General features: G+C 43.2%; 1 protein-coding gene across 3 annotated transcripts in view; it reads right to left on the minus strand.

Annotated features, from left to right (window-relative positions):
* Positions 1-21,977, minus strand: part of si:dkey-9k7.3 (circularly permutated Ras protein 1) — an 85,033-nt gene that overhangs the window by 14,105 nt on the left and 48,951 nt on the right. For all 3 annotated transcript variants that reach the window (XM_068046179.1, XM_068046178.1, XM_068046180.1), the window contains exons 8-15: positions 17,285-17,335; positions 13,502-13,591; positions 11,891-12,042; positions 7,650-7,731; positions 5,578-5,702; positions 4,304-4,388; positions 2,158-2,264; positions 407-519 (exon numbers count right to left, since the gene is read on the minus strand). In XM_068046179.1, coding sequence (XP_067902280.1) covers positions 407-519; positions 2,158-2,264; positions 4,304-4,388; positions 5,578-5,702; positions 7,650-7,731; positions 11,891-12,042; positions 13,502-13,591; positions 17,285-17,335 — 805 coding nt within the window. The remainder of the gene's footprint in view (positions 1-406; positions 520-2,157; positions 2,265-4,303; positions 4,389-5,577; positions 5,703-7,649; positions 7,732-11,890; positions 12,043-13,501; positions 13,592-17,284; positions 17,336-21,977) is intronic.

Below are 21,977 nucleotides of genomic sequence, written 5' to 3' on the forward strand. Positions count from 1 at the left end.
CGCTATTTAAATACAAGTCTTTCTTTTATTCTTTTTTTTTAAACCCCATTTCTGTGACTGGTGCGTCTGTTGGTATCATCCACTCTCCTCCCCTTTTTTCCCTATTATTCCAACCTAATTCTTCGCTTTCAGTCTGATGAAGGATGCACACCCCAAACGCTGACTGACCTGTGTATTTCTAGCATTTTTTGTGTTTATATCTGATTTCCAGCATTTGAAGCTTTTCCTGTTTTTGAATTACAATACCTGACTTGGTAAGGGTCGAACAGATGGAAATTTTCAAACAGTGCAGCCATCTACCTAGAACACAATGTAACTCTAAATTTGGAATGGTGACTATTAATCACAGTAGTATAACGCAGAGCTACTTGGATTGGTGCAGTTGGCAATTCTTTCTGCCACTTACTTTGGATGTGAGATTCCTTTATTCCAAATTCAAATGTCAACTCCGTATCTTTAGTCACATTTCCAACCTGTTTCACAAACTTGTTCCCTATTTGTTCCTCATATCCAAAATACCTGAAGATAAAAGAGACAAAAAAAAGTTTTCCTCTCTTGCCAGTAAAGTTCTTGCTTGCAAGAACAGTAACAACTTGTATTTATATAACATGTTTAATAAAACATCCCAAGGCATTTCACAGGAACATAATCAGACAAAAAAATTTCATCGAGCCAAAGGAGTATTAGGACAGGTGACCAAAAGCTTGGTCAAAGAGGTAGATTTTAAGGAGTGTTTTAAAGGAGGAAAGTGAGGTGTAGAAGTGGAGAGGTTTAGAATCGGAATTCCAGAGCTTATGACCAGCACAGCTTAAGATATGGATGGCAATGGTGGGATAAAGGAAGCCATGGATGCACAATAGGCCAAAATTGGAAGAATGCACGGTTCACGGAGGGTTGTAGGTCTGGAGGAGCTTGCAGAGATCAGGAGGGGCAAGGCCATGGAGAGAATTTTTAAATCTAGGCATCAGGAATCAGGAGCCAATGTAGATTAGGGAGAACAGGGGTGAAAGGTAAATTGGACTTGATGCAAGTTAAGGTATAGGCAGCAGAGATTTGGAGTAGGGTGGAAGATGTCCTGCCAACCAGAACATTAATTGAATTTGATGACTTAGAACTTAGGAACACATCCTAGTAATTGGACTTGTATGACTTGGTACTACTCAAACCTAGCAATGCATCATATCAGCAGGGTTTATGTGCTTCAGTATCATTTAGGTCATATTGGAATTGTGCTTTTCTAGCTCAGCATCACTTGACAGCTAACAGTGTGCTTTAGCAATGAGGAATAAATTTGACCAATAACCTGTAGTGCTATCTTGTACAGCTCAGATTTCACAGAAACAAGCACATGAAAATATAAATAAATGAATAATTTGAAGAATTTTCAGAAATGTTTTCTGGTTCCCAAGATGTTTATAAGTATACTGTTAACAGAAAATATGGAAAATATAATCCCAACATTAATAGTAAATTAATAACCCTTAACTCTGTTTCTCTCGCCACAGATGCTGCCTGACCTGCTGAGCACTTCCAGCATTTTCTGTTTTTATTTCAGATTTCCAGCATCCATAGTATTTTGCTTTTATATTCCCAACAATACTTGTTTTAAGTGTCAAGCAAATATTATAATTTCTTCAGTGACTAAGGTAAAGTCAATTATAGTGGTCCTGTTTACACAGACTGACATAAGTGAGTGTATCTATTGCTGACAAGGAACTGTTACAGGAGAATGGCAGGGTCTCAGCTGAAAGGTTATCAGCTCCAGTGATGGAAATCTGATCCCATTTGTGTTTCAGTGCGCCCAATGGTAGATTCCATCAGTGGTAGAACCTTCAACCATTACGCACGTGGACTCTGGAATTCTCCTCCGAACTTCCTTTCTCTGCCTGCCTTGCTAAATCTCTTACCAACAACAAAAGCTTTCTCAAAATACCTCTCTTCAACTGCAACCTCACATCCCTTAACTCCTCCCAATTCCTGCTTGGTGCCTGTTTTCTGCTCTCCATTCTGTGAAGCACTGTGGAATATTTTGCTGAATTAAAGGTGTTATATACATAGAAAACAACAGATGATTTCAGTGAATTAAAAAGCAGATGTCCCTTCTAGAATGATCATTTGATATCTAGATTCACTAATTCCTCAGAAGGTTTCACTCACATCTGTTCAGGGACTACAAAGGTGACAGTGGCATCGGTCGCAATTGCGTCATCCTCCAAAGTGGCCTGAATCTCTTTCGGTAAATTAGTTGGATCCACAATGTTGACCTGGAATGAGAAATAATATCAGATGACAACGTGGCACAGAAAGAAGAGAAGAATAAAAGGAGGAGTGAAAGGCACAGCCTAGGTGCACTTCAATGGGCATTTCAAAATGTTGGCACTGTACTAAGGATGCATTGTTCCTCAAAAGCCAGCAACAGCCAGGGTTCCCCAATCTCACTGATACAGTATAGATTAGGAGACTTGAGTGAGGGAATTGATTAATTCTTTCATATACACACACTTCACTAAACTCTGAGGGAAAAGGGCATGTTGCAGACAATCTGGGCAAAGCCTGACTCCAAAAACCAAGTGCTATGGAAATGATCCCTTTGAAGATCCTGGAGTACTGTCCATTGCAGGACATCCATATGCAAGTCAAGAGACTCCCCCATCTCTGCCATGAGCACCAGTTGGAACTCTTGGGTATCCAGGACGTTTGATTGTCCAACTGTCATTGTCTACAACAGGACAAGTGAGGTGGATGAAGCACAGCCTGGTAGAACTTGGGAAGCTGCCAATCCCAGAGGAAGAAGTCTATTTGTGGTGGATGCACGCAAGCTCATGAAGACTGAATATCCTTGAAAGGTTGTTGGCAAAACTGACATGTCAGAGGGCATCTATAAACACATTTTAAATGTGGTTAAATCATTGATCAAGAGACAGGCTGTTCAGTACCGGGATTTTCAATGGCTAATTTTACTGAGATCACATCACCTGGAGAGGGGTCAGTTAAAAGTATGAGTCCAATAGATAAATAGATAGATATGCTGTTAGATACATATATACAATGTTACATGTCGTCCAGAAATTTATAATTAACAAACATAACATTAAGCCATTAGCTTTTGTACAAGCATCAGATATCCATTTCATGACACAATGTCATACAGACAAGGGTTGAAATCTTCTCCACTTAGTCCCTGCTGAAACAGCGGGTCAATCTTTGGGTCAGAAATTCAATTTCCTAATGGGCAGGCTTTACCGAGGCTCTTTCCCAGAGCAACAACATAAGCATCCTTCCTCCAGGCACTCCAACCAATTAGGAGGGTCGGTGGGATGATGCGTCCATTCTGTCAAAGGAAGGATTTCTAATTAAAGGGACCCCAGCATAGTTTAGAATGGATCACCTGCACAGGGAGTTTTGAGGCTGCAGCAACCACAGGAATGGAGAGGAGATTTGTGAAGGCTGCTCCCCAGGTCTGTCTCTCTTACTTGGATCCCTGCTGCAGGACCTGAGGGACTGAAGTGATGTGATCTTTCCCAAGGACGGTAGGAAGAGGACAACCTCTCCATCCAAGCAGGCCTGCATGGAAGAGGCCAAGGAAGTCAGCAGGAGACAGTACACCAAGAGGATCCAGGACCTCATGAGGGGAGGAAAGGTGAATGGCACAGCATTTTCATGTGCCAAGCCCCACACTCTGACTTTCCTAATATTCTCCTGCACAGCATTCCTCAGGACAACACACCTTGCAGCTCCACTCATTCCTCTCCCTGCAAGCACCTCATATCCCCACCTGAATAGCCAACACAAACTCACTCTCAGCCCGCTCGCACCCAATCATTACAGTCACACTCCATAAATTGTGTTCTTCTCTCCACACAAGCCATTACGAACACTCACACCTCTCTGTTTTCTCTCCTGGCAGAAGAGAGCACACAACTTGGTGACAAAGACTGGGAACAACTGGGTGGCCCTCCAGTGATTGCTACCTATTGGCAATGTGTGCCCACCTGCTCCACTGGGAAGGAGGCCTTGTTCCAGGAGGCTGCAGATGTCAGCAGCAATCTCTCATGACAGCCTAAGTCTCCTGATGCTCTGGCGCTCAGACATGTTAAGAGAGCTGATCCCCTGCCTGTAGACCCTGTGTTGGTGGGGGGGGGGGGGGGTAGTCTTGCCTCCTTCCAGCTGGATAGCTGTGTCTATCCCCTCTGCCCTGTGGAGGGCCATGCAGCTGAGGAGAAAGCGACTGATGTTACTCCTGCTGCTGCTGTTAGCCCTCCAGAAGGGACAGGTTTTAGTGTGGCTTATACAGCGTTCTTACCCTTCCTCCTGTCCGATCAGCCAGTTTCCCGAGTTCTGCCAGTCTACAGTCCGTACCCTCTATTGTCAGAACCGATACAATCACCCTAGAGCAAGGACAGAAATTGTGACATCGCAGAACAGAACATTTCTGTGTTTCAATACTCCTTTATTATAAGTTTACAACCAGGAATTTTGCTGTAGTATACATCCACAGTCATATTTGTAATTGGGATCTCAGATTGGAACATATTCAATAAATGTATAAATTTATGCCTGGAATGGAGTTTTTTTAGGTCCATAATACACATTGACAAAAGTAGGACAGAAGACAAGTCAAACAGGAAATAGTGGCTAGGTGACACTAAGATTAGGTTTTAAAAGCCTAAATAGTTTAAGTTGGAGCCAAGTCTAATGTAGATCAGAAATTTCACAGGTTTGATGCCATGCTGCAACATCGGAGGTGTTGCTTTTTGGATGAGACATTAAACCGATGCCCCATCTGCCCACTTGGGTGGATGTAAAAGATCCCACGGCACTATTTCAAAGAGCAGGGGAGTGTCCTGGCCAATATTTATCCTTCAATCAACATCACAAAACAGACTATCAGGTCATTATCACATTGCTGTCTGTGGGTGTTTGCTGTGTGCAAACTGGCTGCTATGTTTCCTGCACAACACTGACTACACTTCAAAAGTACTTCATTGGCTGTAAAGCACTTTGAGACATCTGGTGGTTGTGAAAAGCGCTGTATAAATGCAAGTCTTTTCTTTTTGAAAGAATGCAGCAGGACATTGTACAATGCCAGTCTTGACCTCAATGTAGTAAGGATGTAGGGAGGAAGAGGAACTTGTAGAAGGAGATATTTGGAGCTCAGAAAGAACAAAAGAGAAAGGTTCAGAGAAAATTGAGAAAGGAAGACAAGAAATGTTTGAAGGCAGGAGATAGATGAAGGAGGTTAAAGGTGAGGAGGGATCAGATGACAAGCTACTCAGGAGTACGAGAAGAAGAATGTTTCCAGATATGGGAATATTTAAGTCTAGACAGACTTTCACAAGCCAGACTGATGTCATTCATCTCATTACTTCTTGTGAGAGATCAATAGCAGAGTTGCTGCTGCTGCATTTACCTACGGAAAAAAAGTCACTTCACAAAGGTTATTCATTATATATGAAATGTTTTATGATGGTTCTTCAACATAAGGTGCTATGTAAATTGTGCAATCCCCCATTTTAAAATAAAAAGTTCAACAATAACAATAAAACAAACTGTGGAATGTAAAAGAAGACTGCTTACCCGTTTAAAGTTGCTTGCTCTCCTACATCAGCGTAAAACTGTCTGGAACACTCGTACACATCTTCCTCCACACTCTCCAGGTATCCCAGGCCCGTGTTTGCCCTCCCATCTGTGCAGATGATCACCTAAATGATGCAGAATTCACTGCAGTTACAGACCAGTCCTTGTTAGTTGAGAACCCAGCCTTCTACTGGAGATGTAATACAAATCATTGCCCCTGCTTGCCTGCCCACTGCCCCAAATTGTCACCAATAGCACATGATAACAGACTGAAAAATGTGCCAGTAGGATGTTGATGTGAATAAGGAGGCTTAGCTCCCCTCACTGGCGCCCCCTGCCCCACCCGTAATTTGGTGAATAAAAGCTCTGCGAGCTTTGTACTGAGGCCATGCAGGCCAGAAGACTCCAAATTCGATTCTAGATCTGTATTGGGTCGGCAGATCTCAGACAGGACAGCAGATGAGACACTGCAATTGGTCTCAGTGCTTCTGCTCCATACTGGTAACAAGCAATTATTTGCTGGAAAGCAAGTGTATGTGTGACGCCAGGTAAGGACAAGATCAAGGTAGAAATCTCATGCTGCTGAATAATCTGCCAATCTTCACACAACAAAATATGGTCACTTGGGCAAGGTATGAGTGACCAGTACCCATGGAACTGTACTGCTTTAAAGTGAGGAAGTGAAGGATTTTTAAAAAATTGATCTACTTTTTTGTGTCCCTTTACAAACTTGCCATTCCCATGTGGCCTATTCACATAAGCCAAGTGCTTACGTCAGAGGTGCAACTACATTGAAAAGCATTGGGTTTTGCTTTGTACTGCCCTAGAATGCTTGAGTGATTTCAAGAACTGAGTGTACAGAAGAATCACAGGCATAAGCCCACATTGCATTGCTGTGTAACACAGTGTTGTTCCTCCTGTTCCTTCCAATTTACAAACTAGAACATTTTTTGATCTGTTTAATGCTACCAGTTTTGCTAATGCCAGTCAGAGTGGAAAATTGAGATGGGATGGCTGGCTGGGCATTCCAAGTCCCGGTGCATTGAACAGCAAACTTCAATCCACATTGATTCCCAGCACTAGAATTGGAAATGGATTCCGATACTGGCACATAGGTGCCATTTTAACCTGGAGTGGGCTTCGAGCGGTCAGGGGGAGGGGTTAATGCCCTTGGAGGACTATGTTTCAGGCCCAGGGTATTTTAACTCCTGAACTTCACTTAAATAGTATTGGTTCATTTCCCACCCATTCTGAGCAGGAAGACGACACTGAGCGGCTGCCAGTAGGTGAAGATCACTTGCTGACTTCTGAATAAGTGGTGGATGGGTATCAGGAGAGAATTTGGGAGTCCTGGGTAGGGGAGGCAATGACTATCCTCATGGGGCTTGTAGGAGCACTCCTGCTTCTCCTAGTCTCACAAAGGACGTTTTTTGACTTAACTGGAGGGCATCTTTGTCTTTCCCACCAGCTGACGAGCAGCTTCTTCCTGGCAGGAATGCTCCAGTGATTTCCCCAGTCAGGTTCTCATTAATATTCCATTAGGATCTTGCTGATGTCATAGATCCCTGATTTTGCTCGAGTCTCCCACCTAAGTCCTTCGAGGGCCTCATCCCCCACCACAACCAACAGTGTTGTAATCAGAGATCAGCTGGAACAGTGCGGGATATGCAGCCAATCAATTTTAACTGCTTGCTCGCTCCATTCCTGCCAGTAGGGAGCGTTAAAACTCCCCCCATGAGGTCTGAATGGCTGGTTCCCCTCCCCATTATCCAAACAGTAACAAAACTCAGGCTAACTAATCAGTGAAGATGCTTGTCTATTTTCACTTTTGGATGCTGTAAACCAGCATTAAACAAATCTATGAAATCTAGACAATTCATGAGATCACAAGTTAAAATAAAATATTTCTTCTGTTTTGTAAATTAGAGCCGTAGAATCTTACAGCACAAAAGGAAGACATTTAGCCCATCGTGCCTGTGCTGGCTTTTTGAAAAAATTAGTTCCACTTCTCAGCTCTTTCCCCATAGGCCTGGGGGTTCTGGTTCACAATGCCTTTAATTATAAATGCTCACCTTTGACCCGGTTTTTTTTGATGCTATTGATACTGATACGAGCGCAGCTGGTCCCAGGGCAGTTGCACCTTGTTCTCGCAGTCTATAGAAGATTAATAAAAGACAAGAGACCAAGATGAAGTACAGTTCTGTCTTGGCCTGTGTTATCTGAACTCAGGCCACTGTAAGCGCTAAAATTGTATTTGTCTAGGAAGAGACAAAAGCAAAGGGCTGGCGTGTTCCCGTTCGCCATCTAGAGACCATGGCTGGAGAGTGTGTGGACATTAGTTGAAGACAGGATTAGCATTGACTGTGAATGCCCCATGCAATCAACTGGCCTACAGATGCTTACTATTTTGGTAACCTATCCATTTAGAGCTGGATCCCAGCCAGAATCAGTTGCTTCAGCAGAAGAGTGCAAAATGTTGAGATTAAACAAACAAATAAAAAGCAGTATAAAAGGAACTAGATCAGTCAGACCATAAGAACAAAAAAAAACTCAAAGACAAGAACAGGCTGTTTGGTTCATCAAAATTCCAACTCTAGTATCCAAACTCTGTTCGCCTGGTATCCAACTGTGTATGAGTGTTCACAACATCTGTGGCTCTACAATTCTGCCTGACTATTCCAGATACCAATTAGCCTTTGTATGAACAAATTCTTTCTGTATTAATTCTAAATGTATTTTCCTACTCCTTTAGAGTGAATGAGCTCTGGCCCAGGCCATCCTGCTTGATTTTTAAGCAGAGAGCAGAGGGAAATGGCCATGTCGCTGTGCTAATAATCCAGAGGCACTGGATAATCCCCTGGGGACATGGGTTCAAATCCCCCAATGGCAAGGGAGTGCAGCCAGAGCAAATTCTGTGGCTCAGCTGCACAGGAGCGGAGGAAGAAGAGTGGAAGAGCAATAGCAATAGGGGATTTGATAGTCAGGGGATCAGACAGGCATTTCTGCGGCAGTAAACGTGACTCCAGGATGGTGTGTTGCCTCCCTGGTGCCAGGGTCAAGGATGCCACGGAGTGGCTGCAGGACATCCTTCTGGGGAGGGTGAGCAGCCAGATGTCGTGGTCCACATTGGTACCACTGACATAGGTAGGAAGAGGGATGAGGTCCTGAAAGCAGATTTTAGGAAGTTAGGAACTGAAATTAAAAAAGCAGGACCTCAACAGCAGTAATCTCAGGATTACTCCCACGTGCTAGTGAGCATAAGTATAGGAGGATTGAACACGTGGCTGGAGAGTTGGTGTAGCAGGATTGAACATGTGGCTGGAGAGTTGGTGTAGCAGGATTGAACATGTGGCTGGAGAGTTGGTGTAGCAGAATTGAACATGTGGCTGGAGAGTTGGTGTAGCAGGATTGAACACGTGGCCGGAGAATTGGTGTAGCAGGATTGAACATGTGGCTGGAGAGTTGGTGCGGGAGGGAGGGCATCAGATTTCTGAGGCATTGGGACCAGTTCTGGGGCAGGTGGGACCTGTACAAGATGGACGGTCTACACCTTAACAGGACTGGAACTAATATCCTCACAGGAAGATTTGCTAATCCTGGGGAGGGTTTAAACTAGCTCATCAGGGGGATGGGAACCTGAGGGGGAGTAGCTCAAATTGGAAGGAAGTAAAGCTGGTAACAGGAGGGAGAAAAGTAGCAAGTGACATTAGAAGGCAGGCAAAACAAAGGCCAGCATCAACTAGGCTTAGAATGCAGAATAATGACAAGGTTAAGGGCACTCTACCTGAATGCGTGCAGCCTTCGCAACAAGATAGATGATTTAAAGGCACAAATAGAGGTAAATCGGTATGATCTATTTGTCATTACAGAAACGTGATTACAGGGTGACCAAGACTGGGAACTGAATATTCAAGGGTATTCAATATTTGGGAAGGACAGGCGAAGGGGTGGTGGTGTCATGCTGATAATAAGGGATGGGATTAGTGAGGATCTCAGATTGAAAGAACAAAATGTGGAATCTGTTTGGGTGGAGCTAAGAAACAGCAAGGGGCAGCAAACATTGGTAGGCATTGTTTATAGGCCACCAAACGGTAGTGGTAGTGTGGGGCATGGTATTAATCAGGAGATTAGAGAATCATGTAGCATGGGTAATGCAGTAATCATGGGTGACTTAAATCTGCATATAGACTGGATAAACCTCTGAGGGGGGTGGGGGGGGGGGGGGGAGAAAGAAAGGTTGATGCACAACTGGAAGATGGCAGGAAATATGAAACCATTGTAGCTGGACAACAGCACCTGCAAGAACTAGGTGCAGCCAACAGGTCGACAAGGGCAAGCGAGCTGTGTGTTAAGTGTGGTTGGTCCCACTAACGTCGAAATTGTCCTGCATTTCGTGACCTGTACAAGGCGTGTGGTACAAAAGAACACTGGGTCCGCCTTGCAGGAATTCTGACTCGAAAGACGCAGCTGGTAGGACATGAGCCAATAGAAGCAGCTACACAGCAACAGCAGCAAAGAAACTGCCAAAAACCTGCGTAAACGCAAACCTATGCACAAAGTACACAGCCAAACAGACCCAAGACAAGACTCAGAGAGAAGTAGTTCTCAGACAGAAGATGAACAGGCATTCCACATTGTGAATCTGACACATCACGTTGATGAAGGCCAACAACTGGAAGCTTTTGCCACTTTTAACATCATGTGCCCAAAGAAAGCTGGCAAGCATTCACTCAAGGTCAAGATTGACACTGGCGTTAGTGCAAATATCCTACAAATCCGAATCCTCAAAGTTATGTACCGGAGTTGTTGGAAATCAATGATACAACTGACAACTGCCAAGTTATCTGCATACAACAGGTCACCCATCCCGTGCAATGGCACATTAACAATACAATTCAAATATGGCAAGTCAGTATGGAAACCATAAACGCTCTACCTTGTAGACACGAGTGAACCTGCAGCGGCAGACTACCAGCGTGTAAGGACCTCAACATCATAACTATCCATGACAGCATTGCCAAAGGGAATTCTCCAAGGACCATAACCCACTCGCAGACTCTGACCAGCATCAAACGGTACAGTCTGGAAACCCAGCAACAGCACAACTACGCTGCGCCTTCACTTCCACTCTCTAGAGAACCGTCAGCACTACAATGAGCCAGAACGGACAAGTATCTCCATAAGACCAAGTACTCTTCCCGCAACAAGACCTCGACCTTGAGCCCCAAGCCTTCAGACGCGGAGGATGAGGAGAGGTGAAGGACACACAATGTCTGAAGAGGCAGAGGAGGAATAAGTTGAAGTATTATCTATTGACTCTTCGAGATGAGGTGCCGGAACTTTCCAAGAATGACAAGGCCTCAAAGGTTGTCGTCTTGAGAAAAGCAACAGAGTATGTTAGCAGGCTGAAGGCAGAGCAACAGAAACTGAATGCAGAGAGGGAGAAACTTCAGAAAAAAACAGCAACAGATGAGGCACAAACTCCCAGAGCAAAAGTTGTCAAACATCCGAGATGATATATGGACTTTTGAGCCTCTATATTTGTAAATTTTACAATCCCTAACCGTGTGTAAATAATATTGTTGCTATCTAATTTTATATGTTTTGCTTTTAGCATATGAGACTTATCTTTGGAAAGAAGGGGGATGTTGTGTGATTGCCTTTAAAAGTAAAATAGCTTTAAGATCTTAGTATGCCAATGAGCTGAGTACCAGGAGGCAGTCATGTGACTACTACAATCTCACTCTGTAACTGTAACACCAAGAGGCAAGTCCTGTAAATAGTCAACTCTGTACTGTATATATTAGTTAGCTGTTTAATAAACCTGTTTGAGATCTTCAATCAACGGAACTCCACACGTCTCATTTATGTTGCATCAGACAACATTAAAAGCTTCTCATTACAATGTGGTGGACTGAATGGGCTTTCCTCGCTTGCATTTTCTTGAACAAAATTAGGCATAGAGGGATATGGAATTAATGCAGGCAGGTGGGATTAGTATAGATAGGCATTATGGACGGCATGGACGCGGTGGGCCGAAGGGCCTGTTTCTATGCTGTACGACTCTATGACTCTAAAATTCGTTTAGAATGATCTGTGTCCTGAGATCCCAAATAGGTGGCTCTTTGGAACCACCTGGACTATTCCTTCATATTCAGTCCCAATTGTGGGAGAACATTTCAGTGTAACCGTGCCTGGCAGGATGTTGTGGTCTATTTATATTGCAAAAACCAATTCCAACATAACAAGTATGTTTGCATCTATTCAACAATTGTTTAACATTCAATGGGTAAGCAATAAATGCAGTACTTACCCATGGATTCGGTAATTTAGGGCATGAAGGCTCTCTGCAATGCATCGTGGGACAGGATACTCTTTCCCTCTTGTCTCTAGATAGTCAGAATCTAATAGCTGATAATCACTCAGTCTTGTAGGCTCACACAGACCATCCCCATAGATTGTTACCTGGAGAGAGAAAGGGAGGTAGACCTAACGCATGGGGTCTGCAACATACGGCTCATTAAGGACTCGTGCGGCTCCCAACCGTGATCAATTGATCCCATTTTGATGTAAATTAAATAGCTTATTTTGTTTTTTTTTAAAAAAACCTTTATTAACATTGTACTTGTGAAATAAAGTATCATTCAGTTAACAACTTTTTTGTAAAAACCTTCAAAATATTATTGAAATGCGTCTCTGTCTTGTTTTTCATAAGAATTGGCATTTCAGTAACAGCATTGCACCTCTTAAGATATTGCATTTTTGACTAAATTTTTAAAATGGTCCTTCTTGTTATTATGGTTGCTGTCCCCTGACCTAGGAGGAGCTGGAGTTTCTGCTCAATTGCGCTGGTTTGCTCAGTGCAATTGATCGCAGAATTTTAAGCACAAATTACATTCAGTGCAATCTTTTGAGCTAATTTAAAAAACATTGCACTGGCAATCAACCCTGCCCACAAAACTGTCCATGCCCCCAGGATGAATTAATTATCATTGGGTGTTTCCGCTAATTGTACCCAATAGTGGGCCTTCAAAGAGTCTCTAAAAATTATGCTGGATCTTTTGGGCACAGGCGCACGAATAAGAACATAGTAAATTTACTAAGAAACTGACTACACTACATCAATATAAGTATCAAATGGCTCTGTATATTTTCAAAAGTCATTTTCAGTAATTTAATATCTGTTTGCTCACAGGTGGTGAATTGACACTGATTGAAATGCTTTTTTTTTTCAGATGTATTAATCAAACTGCATCAAGCTACCATTTTTAAATATATCATGGAATATTTTTTAAAGCAAATTTTTTTTAATGAAAAGATTACGTTTTAAAATGCTACCTGATTGAGCTGGTCCAATGAGTTTGAACAAGGACGTATGGAAATAAAGCACTTTTCAAAATGACGAACTTTTGGGCGCAATTTGTGTCTGTTTCACCGAGTGCACCCAAAGTGGAATCTCTACCCCCAGTGTTTAATTACCAAGTGTGAGTTGGAATTAGCATTAGACATCAGAATGAAATGATAGCCATCCCACAGGCCAAGGGATAGAGCACGAAATTCTCAATTCTGTATTCAAATTTCAGCCTTAACTTAGAACTTCACCTGTCTGCAACTTTCTCATTGAAATGCTTAGAAAGTTAATCTGAGTTGACATGTGTTATTTACTTTCCATTTAATGGTACAACCCATAATTACACTACAGATCTCTGGGAAGCACTATTAACAAGACTGAGGACAGAGGACAAGAGTTGAGACAATGGGCTTTCAAACTGGGACCTCCGCAGACTGGACGGAAGATCTGGCATACCGCTCAGCTAGTGAACTCTGCAATCAAGTATACCTATCCATCAATCTAATGAGTCCACATATCAATATACCCACCCACCCACTGTACCATCCTCATTATTTCCTAAATGGCACATACCTCATCATTAAACGTAACTAAGGCGACTCGCTTTTGAGGACAGGTCTGAGTCATGTGATTCAAAGATTTCAAGATGGCTTCTTGAACGCTCTGTAGTCAAGAAGAAGTATGGTAAGTTTAATCGATGATGCACAACAGCTTTTCCACTAAACCATGCCCAATTACCGGCTCTGTATTATCAACGGGGTGGAACAATGAGGAATGATGAACATCATAAAGTATATCAGCTGCATCAGGAAGTGTTCTCCATTATGTTTATTTCATAACACAGAGTGAATTATTCCCCAGATTTTGCTTTATTTACAACGAGGCCCAGATTATGTGTACATTGATGAAAGATCTTCATTGCAAGGTTGATGACATCACTGCTTGGGTGTATTTCTAAACATCACTTATTACCATAAAAACTTTAACAACCATTGTTCTATAAATTGAAATAGGGACTGAGCTGATTAAGTATTCCAAGGAATACAATGGTCCTTGTGATTCTGGGACTGTGGGAATGTTTTCTGTAGTGGGCAGCAGACCAGGTTTGAATAGTGAGAGAATGAGAACAGGGATCAATATTCCAGAGTTTTTCTTGATTTATTTTGGAAATTAGGGAGTATTTGTACAGGACATTCCTTCAGGAGATTAAGTGCGTGGGTCAGATTCATGATAAGGTAGATTGTGTGTGAGTTTTAAAAGAATTGGGGTGTTTCTGTGAAATTGGTAATGTTCATTCTCCACCTCTCTTGATTTGCCCTTCTACTGACTTTGATGAAAACGAGAATTGAGTGTGGTGTATGATAGACGGCTATTTTGATTTCACCTGTTTTACAGCAAAGTCCAAAGCTAAAGTTACCCTCATGGACTCGGTGAGCTGAATAGTGATTTCTGTGTGTAAGTAAACACTGGCCAAATAGTCAACCCAATCTTGGCACCAACAACAAAGAAGGTGGACAGATTCTGGCCTGGCTCATCTATTGTTCTCCTTCCTCACCTGCCTGGCTTCTATGCAAAAACCCAACTGAAGTCAGGATTGCTACATGAAGAGTCATGGCTGTGATTCTGTGACACCACTGCTATTTAGTTTTAAATCTGAAACGACGCCATGTGTGACTGGAAACCCATTAGATCTCTCAAAGGTTTCCCTTATACCAAACAGTATCTATAAGGGCAGCACTGGGAGAAATGAGCATAAAAGTTTACACAACTGGGGAGTGTTTCTCTTTATTTTCTAATTTTCTCTCCTCCTCTCCTGAAAGCTTTATGGTAGGGAACAGTTTCACTGTTGTCCATAGTCCTTCTGTAACATGCAGGTTTGGACACTGGGTGTCAATGAGATTTTTGATCATGGGAAGAATTATTGCTGAGCCTTATTGTGTCATTATCCAAAATTCACTCATGCACATTCCAACAGGATAGAAATGATAGCAGGTACCTCAATTGATTTGTCCCTTGCCCTGCCAATTGGCTGAGATCAGACAATGCAGTATAGAGCAGGGATTAAACCTGGGATCGTCCTAGTCTGTGGAGTGCAGTATCACAACACAAAGTGCATCTAATCACAGAGATATCAGGAAAGTCATTCTTTGATTAAAACCAAACGCAAAAAAATTCCTTACAGTTCTATTTCTGCAATTAAAATGACAGCTTAGCCCTTGAAGAATATAAAACCGTCCCAAGCTGTCCCACGGCAAAATAAATTGTTTCTGCACTCTGAGATATCGATGTTTTTCAAAACTGTCAGCAACAATTTTAAATCACCAATGAAGCCAAAACATCATTTCCAAACATATTGGTTAGTGAGATGAAACTTAAACTTTGCCTCTGCTTTATGTTTCACTTTCAACACCATTTCTTTCAAATAGTCCCTGATGGTGAGACATCAGCTTGAAAATTTCCAGCTTATTCCCGCTGATAGTTAACATGTTTACAGTAGAAAACACAGGCAATAGGTCTGAGCCCATATACAATAGGTCTAAGCCTTCTCTGTCAATCTCTGCGGGAACTTGTTTGGGCCAGAAATTCCACCTCAAACAAGGGTTGCCTGTAACAGCAGAGGCATTTCCAGAGGCCCGATTTCTCCTGCTCTGGGGCTGGAATCTGCAATAGGCTAGTATGACCAGGTACTAGGAGATGCATCAGCCTGCTGACTGGCAGCAGTGATGCCCACCTGGAGGTCCTGGGTGTGGGCCTGCACCTCAAATGTTTGGCAAAAACATTTTTGCTTTGTGGCCACTTTTATAGAAGCATTTCCTAGAGTGGTTTTCTAGTGACCCTTCTTCTGGCCTTTTCCCAATGCTGGGAAAATGCAGATTTGGGAACTTTTAGCAGGGTCAATGTGGAGGTTACTGACGGATGCATCCGGACATTTACACCAGAATTGTGGATCCACAGATGTCCAAACCTTTTATTTGTAAAGGGAGTTCTGATGGTGAGATGGGCACCTATTTAAAAATAGAGGTACTGATGATGAAGCTTTAAAAGGGGCCCATGCTCTATAAAAGGATTCCTGAATGCAGAATTTCCTCTTTAAAATAGAAAAAGTCTCTGTTTAAAAGAATCTTGATGGCAACACTCTGGCCCTGCAGTTCAGTGAGGGTTCTCCCAGTCTTCATCTATACTTGGCAGAACCCCCGAGAACTGGAATAAAGTTAAAAACAACCTGCTAGGCCATTTCCCTCAGTACTCTATCAATCTCCTGCAGAAGTTTCAGCAAGAGATCAGGAGAGCCTCAGTGGAATTTCAGGGTCTCGGTAAATGAAAGGGATCCTAATGGTGACATTGCCTCTTCAAAGAGATACCGATGATCACGCTCTCTCTTTAAAGAGATGCTGTTTAAAAAGATAGACTTGCTCTTTAAAGTGACACTGATGGTGAGACTTTCTGTTTAAAAGGGTTTCTCCTGGTGGGATTCTCTTGAACTGTGGTGGTGATTCAAAAGGAAAGTTAGCAAACATTTTCAGAAACATATTAATTCACTTGTGAAAGATGAAGAATGGAAAATCATCTAACTCTTGAATTCATCCAGCTTAGCAACAAACTGAATTTTAAATAATTAATAATAATTAAAACCTATTTCAGCGTTTTACAGAGGAAGGTTGAAAATGAAACCGTTATGCACATATTGCTAGAATGAAATGAAAATGACTTGTTTCCTAAATTGTATTTTTTTTCCTTTCTCCTGTTTTGTTATTTATTCTCCTCTCTTACATCCCTCCTCACATGCACAGCTGCACAAATATATTTGCACAAACACGTCAGCCACAACTGGGCTTACAAAGCTCATAGAAGCCTCACTTCCAGGCCTGCATCAAATGTTGTTCTGTGAAAAACTTAAATGGAGGGGTGCAGCAGCATCCTGTGGCATCTTCTCAGATTAACTCTGTCAGTCAGGTCTCCATTCAGTGTCTTCTTCCTCTTGAGGTGGGAGTCGGGGGGGAGGGTAGAACCAGAGGGGAGGATGTTCACTCATGATTCCATCAGTCCCCGGCATTAAATGGAGATATGGCTGTACAGTGTGCTACTGTGCCTGATAACTATTAATTACCTACTGATATCAAAGAATATTGAAAAATAAGAGAAAACAGCTGTTAAGAATTAAGAAGATAGCAGGTGACTTTTGATAAACTGTAACTTTCTTCACATACAAGCCCTTTGACATGCTTCTTTCTGACCCAGGTTTTTGAGGGAGGGTGCTCAGTACAGCTGTAGAGAACCAGTGTGCCACCCTGACCAATGTACATTTTCCATTGGATCTCCCAAACCTCACCCTGAAACATAAAAGCAAACAATTACCTGTAGTCTTGATATGTAAACTGTTCTGGAACCTTCATCAGCAACCTCGATCTAAAAGGCAGAATGGAGGATCTTGAGTTAGTTTAGGCATGGATTCTGGACAAGGCATCAGCAAACCTAATGACCCCATGATGTTGCATCTCAAGAATCAAGAACAAAGCACCATAACAACTTTGTGCACTGAATTCAATCAGTCCTCTACATTGGGGACCATTAAAGTACCAGTATGAAAATGAGAAAATACACACTTTAAGAAGACATTTCAAATACAATGAACATTCTGATGTATTTTATGGATCTGTTATGTAAACAACACAATAACATGCCAATATGTCTCAATGCTCCTCATTACTAACACTGGGCTGGATTTTACCAGCTCTCTGGGAATGGGCTAGAAGGCCGGGGTGTGGACAGTGGGGGGGGGGGGGGGGGGGAGGGGGGGGCTTAAAATGGCATGCCCATCATCTTCCTGCTGACCATGCTATCTTCCCAGCAGTGGAGAAGGTGTTGGACGGGCCTTCCACCCAGAGGCCAATGAGCCACTTAAGTGGCCAATTAAGGATTTCTTCCCACCTCCACTGCCATTTTGCCAGCAGCAGGCGGGGGGCCCGCAGCCGCTTGGGATGATTGCCAGGTAAACCCTGGTAGCCTCCCAATGGGCTCTGGGGAGAGGGGTGGAGGGGGGCCTCCTTTTTAGGCACTCTTTGACCCACTGAGGGGCTCCCTGGCAGCAATGGCTGCCCTCGCAGCAACGGTACCACCTATACTCACCAATGCATATCCCCTCCTCACTGGGGCCTGCCTGATTGGTCCCTTTGCCCCCAGACGCCATTTAACTGGTTGTAAGAGCATTGTCCATTGCTGCATCTTCCTCCTCCAATTGCAGCCCCAGCAGTGGTCACCACGTCATGCCTATCCGAGGGCTGGCAGCTGAGTGTGGTGGGGAGAGGTGGGGGGCAGGGGGCAGGCAGCAGAGGCCTTCATTAATAGGGATGGACACCCGGGCAGCTGCAATTGATGATATGTCAGCAGGTTGCCCTCTGCTTTCGGACCTGTCAGCCAGGCCCCTATTGCCAGCACTAAAATCAGTCCACTATGTTGCGCAGTATTATGGTACTGCATTCTACTGTACAATATGTCTTAATGTTTCACTGTACAATGCATTTCAGTGTTTCACTGGCACCTGATTTTGTCAAAATGTCTCAAAGCTTTTCACATATTAAATACTTTTGGATTATAATGACTGTTACCTACACAAATACAGCAGCCATTGCATACCATAGTCCATTTAATCTGATTTAGTGATGTTAATTGGCCAGGGCATCAAGGGGAATTCATTGCTATCCTTTAAAAAAGACACCACAAATATCCAGCAAAGCAAATAGATGGGACCTCAGTTTAACATCTTGTCTAGCATCTGCCAAAGTACTCCTCAGATGGCTTATATTATGTGCATCTCAAAGCATAACCTTCTGACCCAGAAAACGAGCACTACCAACTGAGTCAAGCTGCTACTCCTACTGGTATTCATTTCACCTTGATAAGAAGATAAGTGTACAAGTGTCATATAAGTTTTCTTTCCTGGATAGACATATACACTATACACCAGTGTCATTAATTATCTTTAACCCTTTGGAAGTCAGAGAGTCATTACAGCACAGAAGGAGGCCATTCAGCCCATTGAGTTCATGCTGGCTCTCTGTGGAGCAATCCAATCAGTCCCATTCCCCTGCTCCATTCCTGTAGCCCTGCAGGTTTATTTCCCTCAAGTGCCCACCCAATTTTCTTTTGAAATCATTCAACATCTCCACTTGCACCATTCTCATAGGCAGTGAGTTCCAGGTCATTACTACTCGTGTGTAAAAAAGTTCTTCGTCACATTCCCCCTGCATCTCTTGCACAAAACCTAAAATCTGTGTCCCCTGGTCATAGTCAGCTAATGGGAACAGCTTTTTTTCTGTCTATCTTAACTAAACCTGTCATACTCTTGTGCGCCACTATCAAATCTCTACTCAATCTCCATTACTCCAAGCAAAACAGCCTGAGCTTTTCCAACTTAACCTTGTAGCTAAAATCCATCATCCCTGGACCATCCTGGTAAATGTCTTCTGCACCCTCTCAAGGACCCTCACATCCTTCCGAAAGTGTGGTGACCAGAACTAGATTTTACCCTAATTGTGGCCTAACCAGAGCTTTATAAAGGTTCAGCTCAACTTAGGCAGATGATTTACTTGTCTGAGCACCACAGGGTCCAGTTGCCATAACTAATGACTATATTCACTCACCAACCCTCTTTCTAATTCGATGTGTGAACACACACCGAAGATTGACTTCACTGCATTGCAGCTGCGACCATGTCAATCTTCCCACTCTGGGTTTTAGAATGCTTCTTGAAGCCAGTTTTCATCCGATGAAAATACAGATTTTTAAAATCTATCTATGGTCTAAAATGGATGATGAGAGACAGAAGAAAGAAGAGACAAGTAAAAGATTTCAACTTAAATTTATAATGTAAGATGGTTGAAAAGATAAAATTAGATTTGGTACCAAAATAATTAAAGGTGTAAAGCATTCAAAATAAGATACAGAACAGGAAAGATGAAAGAATAATTAAAATGAAAGGTCAGACTTGCAGAATTAAAATATTTGGCCCTTAAATTTCATCAAGGCTCTCCTGGTGTCCTAAAGTAACAAGATGCTGGCAGACTCCAACAGAGAAATGACAGAAGTGGCTAAGAACAGTCACAATTATATTTTCTTAATATTGTTAATTCTGTAGGGTTAGTATTACAGTAATAAGGTTTTTCCTGACTTTTAAGTAGTATTATTGCTGTACTTTTTTTTATTCGTTCATGGGATGTTTGCATCGCTGGCTAAGCCAGTATTTATTACCCATCCCTAATTGCCCACAAGATGGTGTTGGCGAGCTGCCTTCTTGAACTGCTTTTTTTTTTAAACTGCTGTGGTCCATCTGGGACAGGTACACTAACAGTGCTGTTAGGAAGGGAGTTCCAGGATTTTGACTCAGTGACAGTGAAGGAAAGCGATATAGTTCCAAGTCAGGACGTTGTGTGGCTTGGAGGGGAACTTGTAGGTGGTGGTGTTCCCATGCATCTGCTTCCCTTGTCCTTCTAGGTGGTAAAAGGTCATGGGTTTGGAAGGTGCTGTCAAAGGAGTCTTGGTGCATTGCTGCAATGCATCTTGGAGATGGTACACACTGCTGCCACTGTGTGTTAGTGGTGAAGGGAGTGAATGTTGAAGGTGGTGGATGGGGAGCCAATCAAGCAAACTGTTTTGTCCTGGACAGTGTCGAGCTTCTTGAGTGTTGTTGGAGCTGCACCCATCCAGGCAAGTACAGAGTATTCTATCACACTCCTGACTTGTGCCTTTTGGGGAGTCAAGAGGTGAGTTACAGTGTTTATGTGGCTGGTCCAGTTCAGTTTCTGGTCAATGGTAACCCCCAAGATGTTGTTAGTGGGGGATTCAGTGATGGTAATGCCATTGAACATCAAGGGGAGATGGTTAGATTCTCTCTTGTTGGAGATGGTCATTGCCTGGCACATGTGTGGTGCAAATGTTATTTGCCACTGATCAGTCCAAGCCTAGATATTGTCCAGGTCTTGCTGCATCTGGACACTGGCTGCTTCATTATTTGAAGAGTCAGGAATGGTGCTGAATATTGTGCAATCATCAGCGAACATCCCCACTTCTGACCTTTTTTTTTTATTCATTCATGGGATGTGGGCGACGCTGGCCAGGCCAGCATTTATTGCCCATCCCTAATTGCCCTTGAGAAGGTGCTGGTGAGCTGCCTTCTTGAACCGCTGCAGTCCATTTGGGGTAGGTATACCCACAGTGCTGTTAGGAAGGGAGTTCCAGGATTTTGACCCAGCGGCAGTGAAGGAAATGGCGATATAGTTCCAAGTCAGGATGGTGTGTGACTTGGAGGGGAATTTGCAGGTGGTGGTGTTCCCATGTATTTGCTGCCCTTGTCCTTCTAGTTGGTAGAGGTCGCAGGTTTGGAAGGTGCTGTCTAATGAGCCTTGGTGCATTGCTGCAGTGCATCTTGTAGATGGTACACACTGCTGCCACTGTGCGTCAGTGGTGGAAGGAGTGAATGTTTGTAGATGGGGTGCCAATCAAGTGGCTGCTTTGTCCTGGATGGTGTCGAGCTTCTCGAGTGTTGTTGGAGCAGCACCCATCCAGGCAAGTGGAGAGTATTCCATCACACTCCCAGCTTGTGCCTTGTAGATATTGGACAGGCTTTGGAGAGTCAGGAGGTGAGTTACTCGCCTCGGGATTCCTAGCCTCTGACCTACTCTTGTAGCCACGGTATTTATATGGCTACTCCAGTTCAGTTTCTGGTCAATGGTAACCCCTAGGATGTTGATAGTGGGGATTCAGCGATGGTAGTGCTGTTGAATGTCAAGGGGACATGGTTAGGTTCTCTCTTGTTGGAGATGTTCATTGCCTGGCACTTGTGTGGCGCGAACATTACTTGCCACTTGTCAGCCCAAACCTCGGAATTGTCCAGGTCTTGCTGCATTTCTACACGGACTGTTTCAGTATCTGAGTAGTCACGAATGGTGTTGAACATTGCACAATCATCCGCGAACATCCCCATTTCTGACCTGATGATTGAAGGAAGGTCATTTATGAAGCAGCTGAAGATGGTTGGGCCGAGGACACTACC

Source organism: Heterodontus francisci, chromosome 14 (genome assembly GCF_036365525.1).
Source record: "Heterodontus francisci isolate sHetFra1 chromosome 14, sHetFra1.hap1, whole genome shotgun sequence".
NCBI classification, from domain to species: Eukaryota; Metazoa; Chordata; class Chondrichthyes; order Heterodontiformes; family Heterodontidae; genus Heterodontus; species Heterodontus francisci.